At 43.4% G+C, this 13,690-nt stretch overlaps 1 protein-coding gene across 2 annotated transcripts in view; it reads left to right on the forward strand.

The window, feature by feature from the left end:
* The first annotated feature begins 1,368 nt into the window (after positions 1 to 1,368).
* Positions 1,369 to 13,690, forward strand: part of LOC147444070 (uncharacterized) — a 29,693-nt gene continuing 17,371 nt past the window's right edge. Inside the window, exons 1-6 of one of the 2 annotated variants that reach the window (XM_086526804.1) lie at positions 1,369 to 1,615; positions 1,736 to 1,917; positions 2,506 to 2,758; positions 3,010 to 3,162; positions 5,008 to 5,067; positions 5,167 to 5,368. In XM_086526804.1, coding sequence (XP_086382930.1) covers positions 1,517 to 1,615; positions 1,736 to 1,917; positions 2,506 to 2,758; positions 3,010 to 3,162; positions 5,008 to 5,067; positions 5,167 to 5,368 — 949 coding nt within the window. In that variant the 5' untranslated portion in view covers positions 1,369 to 1,516. The remainder of the gene's footprint in view (positions 1,616 to 1,735; positions 1,918 to 2,505; positions 2,759 to 3,009; positions 3,163 to 5,007; positions 5,068 to 5,166; positions 5,369 to 13,690) is intronic. The other variant, XM_086526805.1, reaches the window with a different exon arrangement.

Here is a 13,690-nt window from a genome sequence, read left to right on the forward strand (position 1 = left end):
GGCAACGAGAGGATGTTGAGTTGGCTACGTGAGTTGCGTATGAGAAGGTCATGTAGACATTGCGACATCAAATCCCTCATCCACTTTTTACTAGAGACGATAAAGATCTTTTTTTTTTTGTTTTGCAAAACTCACAATTGTGAGTGGATAGTATTAAGAACATCAGAAATATACACCAACCTTGAGCTCAAAGGTCAAGCTGTTTCCAAAGATTCATTGGATGCAAGTGTTAAGAGAGGGCTTATCAAGCCCATCGCCAAACAGATCTGCTCTCAATTGGAACATTGGCGTCCCATTACGATGATCTCAGTAGCATACAAAATTATTGCCAAGGCGATAGCTCTCAGACTTGTCCCCCTCCTGAGTCGGATCATCTCTCCCCATCAACACGGGTTCATTAAAGGGAGATCTATATATGAAAATATCTTGGCAGCAATGGTAGGAATAGAGTATGCATCCTTCTCCAAGCAAGAGTGCATCTTGATGTAGCTGGACCTCGACAAAGCCTATGATAGAATAAAATGGTCTTATACAGAAGAAGTCATGGGAGCTCTGGGCTTTGGACATCGCCTTTGTTGCCTCATACGCACACTAGACGTTGGCAGCCAATCAGAGCTCCTGTTTAATGACATAATTGTGGACTCTTTTGAGGTTAAAAGATCTATTAAGCAAGGATATCCCCTGGCCCCCTTGCTTTTCGCCATCGGGTCGCATCCTCTCATTACGATGCTCGAAGTCAGTGCTGCACGGGGAGAGATTCAAGGTCTGGCATTACCGGGAAACGATCAACTATTGGCCAAAATGTTCGTAGATGATTCGCTCCTATTCTTGAAGGCGTGCCCTCAAGTTGTCAGGAGAGTTGTGGAGATTGTGCAAACATTTTTCGTGGCCTCGGGATCCAAGTGCAATGTAGAGAAGTCAAGACCCCTGTCGGAGAACGACTCTTTTGACCCTGCAGTCTGGATAGGAGAGATTATCTCAAAAGGGAGTGTATTCAGACACCTGGGAGCTCCCATAGGGGTAGAGATGATAGAGATCTAAGATGAGTCCTAGCATTGGGACTTAAGGATGGGATTGGAGGAGGTAGCGCACAAAGTAATGAATCTACTTAACATAATATGGCAGAGGGGAGTCCCCTTTACACGTGGCGCAAGTTGCGAGATGAAGGCTACGTTCCAAAAGAGGGAGAGAGAAAGAGAGAGGCGCCGCCGAAGGCAGCCAAGAGTACTAGTATAATAAAAGTATAGCCAAGAGCTAGAGCCTAAACAAAGGAGTATTTAAAGTAGCTAGACCCTAAACTATCCGAGCATTAAAAAATGTAATCACACATTGCATCGTTTGTCACGTTTGGAGGCTACTAGTTTTTACCCTAAACCTTCTAACATTGTTAGCTCCTGGAGTTGGGGAGGTCCAACATCAACAACGAGAATAACTGCCATCATGGGATGCCGGCTGAAGCAGGGGCAGAACATTTCCCCTTCCAAATTAGCCATAGCCATCTGATGATGATGATTGGATGGCCACCACCAGGTCGATCCTCAATGTCCTCGATACTTATCAGAGATCTCGCCTTTCCTTTGCAGAGGATGTCGCAGAGCTCGCTTCCAAATGGCAGGCAAGGATGTGTGTGTGCGTGCACGTGTGCGTGTGCGTGTGCGTGTGTGTGTGTGTGTGTGTGAGAGAGAGAGAGAGAGAGAGAGAGAGAGAGAGCACATCTCTTTGTGCTATTATGCAGAATGTGGAGGCCCTCCATACAGCGGGATTTATGCAATTTCTCAAGCCCCTTTTGCTGGACAGTGTTCCTCAAGTCCAGCAAACTGCTGCTCTCGCCCTTGGCTATCTTGCAAACTACAACGAAGACCTGTCCTCTGCTGTGGTAGCCCAGAAAATCCATCTTCAACTTGCCCAATCTCTCAAGTAAATATATCGATTTTCCAAATCCGCATCAGTCTCTGCGTATCCTCAAGTTCGATTGTAGGCATCTCACAACCATGAATGCATCATCTTTGCACTAACCATAGAGTTGCACATTCAATGTATATGTGTGCATCGTGTGTTTTCTCAGTATAGAAGCCATATTGAGTCTCTCAAGAGTGAGTGCGTGTGTGCATGTGTGTTGTGTGTGTGTGCCTGCACGCACGGTATGACTGTTTCTAGCTTTTTGACATGGCTTCACCCATTTTGAGTGTCCATATCTTGTACGTTCCTCTAATTTTACCGAATGTGTGTGTGCGTGCGTGCATATGCAATGTTGCCGCTAATTTTATGGAGAGAGTGTGTGTGTGTGTGTGTGCGCACGCGCGCACGCGCAACGTGCGCGTCTATGCAATGTTTCCGCTATCCCTCCCTACCACCACACACACACACACAAGACACACACTCACACAAGTGTTAGAGAGATGCTGCTTGATCTTGTTTAGACATGGCAAGCACAACATTGAAGGAAGCTTTTGCCTCTCTTTGTACAGTTTTTCTGTGTGTGAAGAATAGGGTTTGTACTTTCAGGGAGCTGGACCGGTACAGCAAAAGACCAGCTGCTCATGTCCTAAATGCTGTTGCCAAACACACGCCGGCTCTGGCACAAGCCGTTGTCGATAGCGGGGCTGTGGATGAGCTAGTGCTGTGCCTTGAAGAATTTGACACAGCTGTCAAGGAAACAGGTGCTTCGGCACTTGGGCACATAGCGAGACACACTTCCAAGCTTGCCGAAACAGTTGTAAATGCTGGTGCAGTACCCCTGTTAGTTGTCTGTGTCCAGGTCAACATACTATCCTTCTTTCAATTCATAGAATTACATAACATCAACTGAAGGTCCATACATCAGAGATTCATCCAAAAAACCCTGAAAGATATACAATGCGATCATGGGGAAAATTCCCAAAATAAACCACAGGAAAAATCCCAAAAAACTCCTGTAAAGTCCCATTTATCAAAAATGAGATTTCTGAAAATCTGATTGCACATTCCTGTCAATTTGCACTCATAAACACTCCGATCATTGCTTTACAGGAGTCCGAGTTGCCGCTAAGACGTGCTAGCGTGCTTGCATTGGCAAACATAGCAAAGCACTCTCCCAAGCTTGCTCAAGTTGTGGTTGACACGAATACCTTGTCTTTAGTGGCTCCTCTGATTAATCATCCAGATGCAAGGCTAAAGAGACAGGTATGCAAGTGGTTTGTATCCATTTCTGGCAGTGCATATTCATGAACCTCCACATGGCTCGGATGTCAAGCATGATTTTTTCAAAGAACCCCTCTACTTTTCAAGGATTTGATAAGGTAGCTTCATTCATGAAAATACAGGCTTTTAGCTTTAGAGATAAGATACTAATATGCTCCTACAATATTTTGAATCACTCTATGGCCTAGTAAAATTAGATGAATGGTGATAGTAGTCATGACATGCATCTAATCTGGAGTGCAATAAGCTTCAAGAGTCACAGTTTCAAAATGATTTATATCGAGCCTGGTATGCTCTATTGGCCATTTCTCATCTCATTTCATGAAGCTGAGCACGTTGACTATCATCCTTGGGTGTTAAAACTTTCCATATTACAAGGCCATCCAAGCATTGAGCACGCTACTGCGAATCGCACTGGTATATGACACGCAAGTGGTATTGGTAGATCATGTGGGTGGAGTGCATTCAGTGGTTTTCTTGGGAAGATTGTGCTCTTCTGCATTTGGCCATCTTGGCATCCTAGAACTGGTTTGGCTAATAATCCTTTCTATTTGAAAAGTTTACATTGGAGCATGGCTTTTCCAACTACAAGAACTGATTTGCGCCCCTCAGGGCATATTTATTGCACGAAAAAGGATGAATGTATTGAATGATGAAATGGGAAACGTATCTCTATTTGTATTGCTCAACATCCTTTTAGTTTGGGTAATCATTAGGGCTCTTTCTAGTATCAAATTTGTGATTGGCTTTGACCCTTTCTGGTGATTCCTCCTCTAGATGCTCAAGAAAGAACGACACCTTTGTGATGTTTTCAGTTCAGCACATATATGCAAAGCTACAATCCCATTCTTGGGTATCAGAGGTGTGCAATTGTTTGTGGCATATGCCAAAAAGGTGATGCTTGGTGGTGCAAATGTCTTACATGCGTATGAAAAAGTCATCTTCCACGTTTGTTTCTATGGCAATGACTTGTTGGAGTGCTTCCAATAGCATGTGCTTGCCTAATGTTTCTGATGCATGATTCTCCATGTTGTTGACATGTGGAGGACATTCCTGTGCATTTACCGTGGTTCTATATTTCTTCTCAGGCATCTCTTTAGTGCATTTCCAGTTGCCTTCGTGTCAGATTCCCTTCTTTCTGCTTTGGGAAGTGGTTCAGGATGTTTGGTGTGCCATCTTACCCTTCTATGGATGCTGTCATCTTCTTCAATTGGGTTCATTCTTGAGTTTTGCCGTCCATTTGGAGTTTTAGGAATGATTTTTTGTCCTTTCAACCTCCAAGAGATCTTTCTGACTTCTTTCAGATGTCTCGTCAGCGGTCATTAACGCTTCTGTACAGCATTCAGAACATCTCTCAGCAGACCCTTGATTGCTTTTCTTTCTGATCTGAGTGCAGGATTCTGCTTTGTACATTGTCTTCTTTGGGGTTTTTTCCTCATCCTGAGATTTCCCACCATTAATATACGTATTACACGACATCTCTCAGCAGACCCTAGAGTTGTTTTGTGGCTGCTTTTACTTGCTCACAACCTCAACCCTTCAAGGTCTAAGTGTTCTATTCTACTTTGTGCATTATCTTCTTTGTGGGTTTTCCTTCATTTTGAGGTTTCCCACAGGTACTGTAAGTATTATATGAAAGAAAATCTCATAGAGTGCATTACTGATTCCAGTCATGTGATGCGTTTGAATCCCCTTTCACCTGTTTCAAGATAAATTTTGAAATTCTTTGGACGTAAATGTCCATTTTCTCTCATAAAGGTCGCAAATATAACATTGGAAGTCTGAAATTCAGTTTTAAGATAATGGCCTCTCTAAATCTACTTGTAGTACCTGCAGGTGTATTGCTGCTTAAGCTCTGTGGCAAAGCATTCGGAGGACCTGGCCAAAGTATGATCAATTGCTTCCATTCTGACATTAATTCTGATTGAACCACTCCTTAATAAAGGCTTGGATCATGTTTCATTGATAATGTTATGTGATGTGCAGAAAGTTGTTGCTGCAAATGTGTTTCCAAAGAGCTTGTTATCCTTGAAAGACACAGATTCTCAGGTGAGAAGAAACGCATCTTTAGTAGTTCGAGAAGTATGCAAGCATACGGCAGAGCTGGCTAGTTTGGTTGTATGTGGCAGTGGTGCTGCAGCCATTGTCGAGAATGTCACTGAAACTATCGGAAATGAACGTTTGCCTGGTAGCAACCTTGAACATCTTTCTAAAATTCAAGCATGTGCAAAATAATCTACTTAATGGGTTGACTGCTGAAACCAACATTTGCATTTAAAATATGCTGTGTCCTCTAATGCTATCTTGCAATTTTACTAAGAAGTGCATACATTGACAAAATGGGCTTTTACTTACCTACGTTGTTTAGAGAGAGGGGCTATGCTGGCAATCGCTTGCACCAAATATTAAGAGCCCAGTAAGATCTCTCTCCCCCACTCCCGCTGCACCTGCCAACCTTTGGTGCAACAAGTTGTTTGAATAAAATTGTCCCTCTCTCGGCATCTTTTGGCTGTCTCATGGCCTGTTATCTCACTGCTCAAGAGGCCTTTCATAACTATCAATTGCTGCTTCTAGTTTCCTTGTCATGAAGGTTCCATAGGTCAAGCCCATATGAGCTCGATGGACACGCTAATTTTACCTAGAGTTAACCTGTCGACTAGGAAAACTTAGGGCATCTGTTCACATGACCTGCATGCCTGAACTGATCCATCAGACTGGATAGAACACCGCATAACCCCCTTTGTGCAATTGATTGTACGAGTCAAGGACAAGAGCACACGTGATTGCGGCCCCATACTGATGGGAAGATCGGAAGCATAGGCCATATAGTGTGCGAGCTGTGCATGCCTGAACCAATGTGTTTTTGCAGATATCTTCCATGAGGATCTAATAGAATTGACTAGTCATGGCATATTTGAAAGGGGATTTTTTATTGAAACTTTGGATTGTGATTTTAATAACTCTCGGGAGACCTTGTAGAGATTTTTTAAGTGACCCCGACGAGTTCCATGTAGGATCATTAAGAAGAAGTAGCCAATAGACTGGAGTGCCATCTCTAGCAGCCTGCCTCTCTCCCTTTCCAGTATTGGTGGGCAGCCATTGAGGTGCTGATGTGGAGCAAAAACGTTGGGGTGATCTGATGCAAAACGCTAGGTGCTGAGGTGCTGAGGTGCTGTGGGCGCTCGATGTCCTAAAAACTAAAGGCCAAGTGACTCTTTTATAGGTGTTTTAGCCATTTGCCCTACCTACTTTTTATAAATGTCATGTCAAAGTCACTTATTATAAATGACTTCCGTGACTATTCATATGTCTATATGCTTAAGTGACTATACTTTGCAAGTGAGGGTATGTAACTATTGACCTGCATGATCATGCATGTCCTACAGGCTCACAAAATGCCAAGCTAGATCCTAATCTAACTAAGATTGATGATGACCTGTAGTAGTAGCTTGTCCACGTGGCTCAAGTGCAATGCGCATGTGACAGTTGTGGAATGGCATAAGGGTATGCCAAATAACAAGGTGGATGTAATAAATGCCACCCTTGCGGAGGAAGCTAAGTGGTGTGTGTGATGGGAGTGGAAGTGCGAGCAAGAAGAGATAGAGACACACTGTGTAGCCGGAGCCCCAATGGTAAGCTCCTTCAGTCTCGATCCTTAGACTACTAAAGGATGAATACACAAAATGTGTTTATCTAAGCGAGATTGACTATGAGAAACCTCATCCTAGCCCATCAACTAACGGCTATGTAGAAGCCACCAAACACTGGAAGTAGGCAAACTGATGTGTACAACCGCATCTATATATAATTGTGTACAAATACTCCATGCACATCTAAGAATAAGCACAACACCTGAGTATCAACCAAGTACCTCAAGAGGTCAAGCACTACCTCCCATAGCCTCCTATCAATGCTATCATGGTCAGCCATAAGTCAATCCACTGCTCTCACTGTAGAAGCGATCTCTGACTGAATCGTATTCATGGTATACTCCCACTGAAGCTTGACGCCCTGTAGCATAGCCTCATGACGAGAGGACAATCCACTAGCTGTTGTGAACAAACATCATGCATAGGTGGACCATACCTAGTAACAAATCTAGGTACATGCACAAACCTGTATACCTACTGCATCAAAACTTTGGCTTGTTGTCTAAGCCTACTCACATCACAAGAACCTACATTCAGAGGTCCAACACATTGCCATTTAATGGCCGATAGCAACGCAGCATCCTCGGCATCATCACAACCAATATCTCTAGTCTCATTAGTGGTTGCCCATCATCCTCTATAGTCACCTTGCGTGCCTCAAAACAAGCTGCCATCACAACTACATACATACCCCAAGAGGAAACATGCAACTAACTTGGACACTCCAAGTCAAGATTCTACCGCGACACAACAGAGATTCACTTCAAAACAGTTCACAATTCACACTTGATTCAACACGGCCCGGCGTAGTTCCGTGCCTAGAGATATTGGCACCAAAGACTGGCGCTCCTTTCGGTATTTCTTTTTGTATTAATCTCTGTTCAAAGTACAAGAGAGTGGGAGGGTGCTCACTCTCAAGACTCTGCGTCCAGATGCTCTGAGAAGTGAGGCCCTGCCCACTTATTTATTGGTTACAAGGGATGCCCAAAAGCAAAGCCCCAAAAGCAATAATCAAAAGCTTCTCCATAAATAAAGCAACTGAGCCCAAAAGCAACTCGGCGCAAATCCAAGGATTTCCATACAGCAGCGTAAGAAGCGGAAATCCGTATGCTCTGCCACGTCAACAAGTCAGCGCAAAAAAGCGCCGCAATTTTCAAAAATTACCGTATAGCTACCACGTGTGCTATCAACCAGTTTCAATGTATCCGGGTCTACTGCCCCATTGTGTGAGTGTGTCCAGTGCCATGCCACGTCACCCATTTGTGACATAGCTCCCTCTTGAAAGCATTGTAATCGCCCTCGATTACGCCTGCAAAACAGATAGAGGCCATAAACTGTCTTAGCAGACATTGACTATTAGTACCGACGCACTAGGAACAACACATGTACCTGTCGACAGTCACATCATAGGATATCACTCGACATCACAGGACATCACATGACAAATCACATTGAAAAATCATTCCAAATCTCAAACCATGATTAATCGGCAACGTATTTAGCAATCGTATCTAGATCCAGTCGAGACCTCACAGATGCCTAATCCTTATTGCAATCATGTCTATAGAGAGTTATGAGACCCAAATGCTCGAGTCATTTTGCCTTTCAATTCCTACACTCAAACAAGTCAAGTACAAATCAATCAGTATCATTTTCATTATCGGGATTTCCAGTTCATAAAGTCATACAACAAAATACTGTTAGCTCAGCAGTATCCCTAATACCCAAAGGGACATCAGAGACTCTATATCAAATCAAAATATCGAGGCAATCTGTCGACAAAGGAGCGGAGTGACTCTCCTCTTGTGTATACCTGTTGCACTAGATTCGCCCATGCTGAAATCAGGGTTCTATCGGAGTAGACTATGCTAAACCAAATGCTTCAAGGTAAAGGTTCACAATTTGAGGAGTATCTGCTAGGTCCTCCTCCATCCACTTCGCATCCAATGCGGGATAGTTCTTGAATTTAACCAAGAACCGCCTCATCACTTTACCTTTTATCTTTCTATCTTTATGTGCCAGTATCTGTTCTGGAACGAGTATCTCCTCGCTTTCCTTCACTTCGGGTTGCTCATCGGGCACATCGCCTTTAAAAGGCTTCAAGATACTCACATGAAAAGCATTGTGAATCCTCCAAGTACCGGGCAGCTTTAGTCTAAAGGAGACATCATTTATCTTTTCTTTTATATGGAAAGGTTCATGGTATCTCATGCTAAGCTTTGGAAAAAGCCGCTCCTTTCCCTTTTTCTTTCTCAGGCGTGCCTTCTCAAAACGTAAGAGCACCCAATCGTCTTTCTTTAATTTCAAATCGCCAGGGTGTTGGTTTGCTGCCTTTTTGTGTTTTTCTTGAGATTTCTCTAAAGCCTCTCGGATCTTGGCAAAAGCAGTGTCAAAGTCCCTCGTGTATTGGTCAGCTTCAAAAATCTTATCTTTAGTGCTTAAGAAGGGTGGAACCTTCGGAGCACCTTCAATAATCTCAAATGGCGCCTTCCCCATCGAAGAGTGGATCATGTTATTGTAGACAAATTTCACCAAAGGTAAAAACCTTTCCCATTGAGTCTTTTGATCCGAAATGTAAGACTTCAATAAATCCAGTCGACTGAATTTGCAATCTCGAATTGCCCAATCTGTTTGCGGGTGGAAAGATGACGAGAACTACAACCGTGTGCCAATGTTCTCCCAAATAGCCTTCCAAAACAAACTCGTGAATCGGGGAGCTTGCTTGCTAAATCTGTCAATAACAATCCAGATACCATTGCTCCCACTCTGTCTTCGGGAGATCAAAAATGAAATCCATAGCAATACTTTCCCAGGGGCAGTTGAGAATGGGTAAAGGCTGTAACAATCCCTGTGCTTTATGCCTGTCAAACTTGACCTTCTGGCATACCAAGCAACTGCGTACAAAATTGTCCACGTCCTTCTTGAGTCTCGGCCAAAAGAAGTATCTCTCGACACCTTTTAAGGTGGTATCAATGCCGCGGTGATCCTAAATGGTGGACAGTGGCATTCGGTTAGAACCTTTTCCCTCAACAGTTGTGTAACGCACAACATCATTTTTTTCATTAAGTAGCCATCCCGAATGGAATATCCCGCTACTACCTCCCCATTCTGTATTCGACTGAATACATCTGCAAAACCTGGATCTGTTGTGTACTAATCGACCATGTCCTCAAAGCTTCTATGATGTATCACGGAAATAGCCAAGACCAACGGCTTCCGAGACAAAGCATCTGCCACCAAGTTCTTTTGTCCCTGCACATGGACAATCTGGAAGTGAAACTCTAACAAGATGTTCGCCCACTGCATCTGCTTTTCCGATAGCTACTTCTGTGACAAGAAGTAGCGTAAACTCTGGTGATCTGTGAAGACCGTAAAAACGGCTCCGAGTAGGAATGTCGCCACTAAGTGAGAGCATGGATAACTGCCAAAAGCTCTTTCTCATATATCTATGCTGTCAATTCCGGCCTTGAAGACAATCGGCTCTCATAGGCAATGACATGGCCTTCTTGCATTAAGACCGCACCCAGACTACAACCACAAGCATCACAATATACTTCAAATGACTTCTGCAAATCCGGCAAAGTCAAAACTGGTCATGTAGTCAATTTCTCTTTCAATGTCTGAAAGACAATCACCTTTGTGGGTCCCCACGAGAAAGGGACTCCTTTTTGTGTCAAGATATGCAAAGGGGAAGGAAACCTCTGCAAACTTTCTAATGAACCGCCAATAGTAAGAGCATAAGCCCAAGAAGCTTCTAACTTCATGAACATTCTTCAAATTGAGCCAATCACGTATAGTCTCAATCTTGGCTAGGTCCATCTGCACTCCTATTGTTGAGACGATGTGTCAAAAAGTGAATCTCTGATAAGAAAAATTCCTTTTTTTTTGCATTGATCACCAACTTGTGATCTCGCAATGCCTGAAAGAACCGTAGCAGATGTTCTCTATGTTCTGCCTCATGCTTGGAGAAGTCAATAATGTCATCAAAGAAAAAGCCAACAAAAGATCTGTACTCTCTGAAAATCATGTCTATCATTCGGTTAAAGGTCGCTGGAGCATTGGTAAGGCCAAAAGGCATCACCAAAAATTCAAATAAACCGAACCTCGTCCGAAAAGCTGTCTTGTAGACATCTCCTGCCGCGATTCAGATCTGATGATATCCACTCTTCAAATCAATCCTCTTGAAACAAGAGGATCCCTATAGTCGGTCAAGAATATCATCGATCCTCGGAATCGGAAATCTGTTCTTGATGGTGATTTTATTGAGAGCTCTATAATCAATGCACATTCTCCAAGATCCGTCTTTCTTCAAAACCAACATCGGAGAGCAGTAAGGTGAAGTACTCGGCTGGATAAGACCCTTTTTCAAGAGGTCTTTCACTTGGTTCACAATCTCTTCATTCTGGGCTCGGCTCACACGGTAAGGTGGCCGGTTCGATGGTGTGCTTCCACGTATCAGATCAATGGTATGATCCTCAAGACGAGCTGGTGGAAACTCGCCTAGCAGGCCCTTAGAAAAGCAATCGGCATGAGTGTGGAGAAAACCTTGGCGTTCTTTATCAAGTTCAGATATATTTGTCCTACGTTCTTCATTCAACTCTTTCAAAAAGATCGAGTAAACAAACAAACTGGATTTCATTAATTTCGAAACGGCCGAAGCCGATACAATAGGGACAGATTCGCCCTTTAGTTTCACATCAAGTAAAATGTTTTGGCCCTTTTCAGTAGTCAATGTCGCTTTCTTGACCCATCGACCATGGCGTTGTTCTTATGGTACCAAGGGACTCTCAGGAGAACATCACAACCTTCCAAGGGTATTATGTAAAAGTCCTCGTAGCTTCTCTACCTGTTTTTGAGAACCGAAGTTTGCCAATGACAGGTGTAATGGCCACGTCCTTCGGGTGCTGCTAGACCTACCTCTGCTTGTGGTCCCAACCGATCGGGTGTAATCTCGAGCCGCGCCGCCAATTCAGGTAAAATGTAGTTGTCCTTGGCTCCTCCATCAAAGAAAATCAGGGCTTCTTGATCTTTCACTTTGCCCCAAGCTCGACAAAGTTCTATACTTTCATCAATTGTGCTTGGATCAATACCCATGCAATCCGGAACCAGTCCTGCTTTCACCTTGCCTTTTCGTCCATGTTCCTCAACTGCTTTCTAACTTTCTAGCCTGTCTTCATTTTGTTCTTGCTGTGCCTTTTTAGGGCACTTCGCGGAGATGTGCTCATGTTCCTCGCATCCAAAACACTTCCCCTCTTTGATGTAGTTGGCCCTCTCCCGAAGAGTGAGCCGGGGTCGTGAATCCTTATCTTTCTGTAACAGACTTGGACACTCCAAGTCAAGAATCTACCACGACAGCACCAAATAACCACTTCAAAACAATTTACAGTTCACAATTTATTCGACACTGGCCGGCGGAGTTCCGTGCCTAGAGATATTGGCCCCATAGACTGGCGCCCCTTTCGGTATTTCTTTTTGTATTAATCTGAGTTCAAAGTACAAGAGTGCGGGCATGCGCTCACACTCAGACTTTGTGTCCAGACGGTCTGCGTTGTGAGTGGCCTATCCACTTATTTAAAGAGTACAAGGGTTGCCAAAAGCAGAATTAGGGTTTTTGATTTTAGGGTTAGGATTTCAACAAAATTAGGGTTTAAGACAGCCACGTTATCACTTTGTGACATCCCCCCTCTTGAAAGCATTGTAATCGCTCTCGATTACGCTTGCAAAACAGACAGAAGCCATAACTTGTATCAACACACACTGACTGTTAATACCTACGCACTAGGAACACACATCTAGCACATGTACCAATCGACAGTCACATCACACGACATCACAAGACACATGACAAATCAACATTCATTCAGATCTTAGACCATGATTTATCGGCAATGTAGTTAGCAATCGCATCTAGATACAATCGTGACCTTATAGATGCCCGATTGACTAACCTCTATTGCAACCATGTCTATTCGAGATCATTTAGACCAAAATGCTGCAGTCATTTCGTCTATCAGTTCCTGCACAACAAGTCAAGAACACATTAATTTCATATTCCGAAATTTCATTTCATAAAGTCATACAACAGAATACTGTCAGCTCTCAGTATCCCTGAAGCTCAAAGAGACATCAGTGACTCCAGTATTCAAAAATCGAGGCATCTGTGATTCTGTTGACAAAGGAGCGGAGTAACTCCCCTCGAGATCTCCGGCCAATCTGAATTCTGGGTTCCATTTGGAATAGACTATGCCAAACCAAAAGCTTCAAGGTAAAGATTCAAATTCCAAGGAATATCTGCTAGGTCTTCCTCCTCCATTCGCTTCGCATCCAATGCGAAGTAGGTCTTGAATTTAACCAAGAACCGTCAATTCGCTTTACCTTCTTTCTTTCTTTTTGTGCAAATTTCTGTTCTGTAACGAGTATCTGCTCGTTTTCGTCCAATTCGGGTTGCACATCTGGCTTCCCATCATCGGGCATATTGCCTTCAAAAGGCTCCAAAAGACTCACATGAAAAACATTGTGAATCTTCCAAGTATTCTGGCAGCTTCGGTCCAAAGGAGATATCATTCATCTTTTCGGAAAATCTGGAAAGGTCCACACCATTTCATGTTAAGCTTTCAAAGAAGCCGCTTCTTTCCCTTTTTTTTTCTTTCTCGGGCGTGCCTTTCCATAATGTAAGAGCACCCAACCCTTCTCCTTCAATTTCAAATCGCGACAATGGCGATCTACTGCCTTTTTCTGTCTTTCCTGAAAGTTCTGCAAAGCCTTCCAAACCAAGTCCCTCATGAACTGGTCTGCTTCAAAGAAAAATCTTATCTTTCGCGCTACGGAAGGGTAGAACCTTCGTAGCAAATTCAAAAATC

The sequence above is a fragment of the Adiantum capillus-veneris genome, chromosome 13 (assembly GCF_014529385.1).
Source record: "Adiantum capillus-veneris isolate H3 chromosome 13, ASM1452938v2, whole genome shotgun sequence".
Taxonomy (NCBI): Eukaryota; Viridiplantae; Streptophyta; class Polypodiopsida; order Polypodiales; family Pteridaceae; genus Adiantum; species Adiantum capillus-veneris.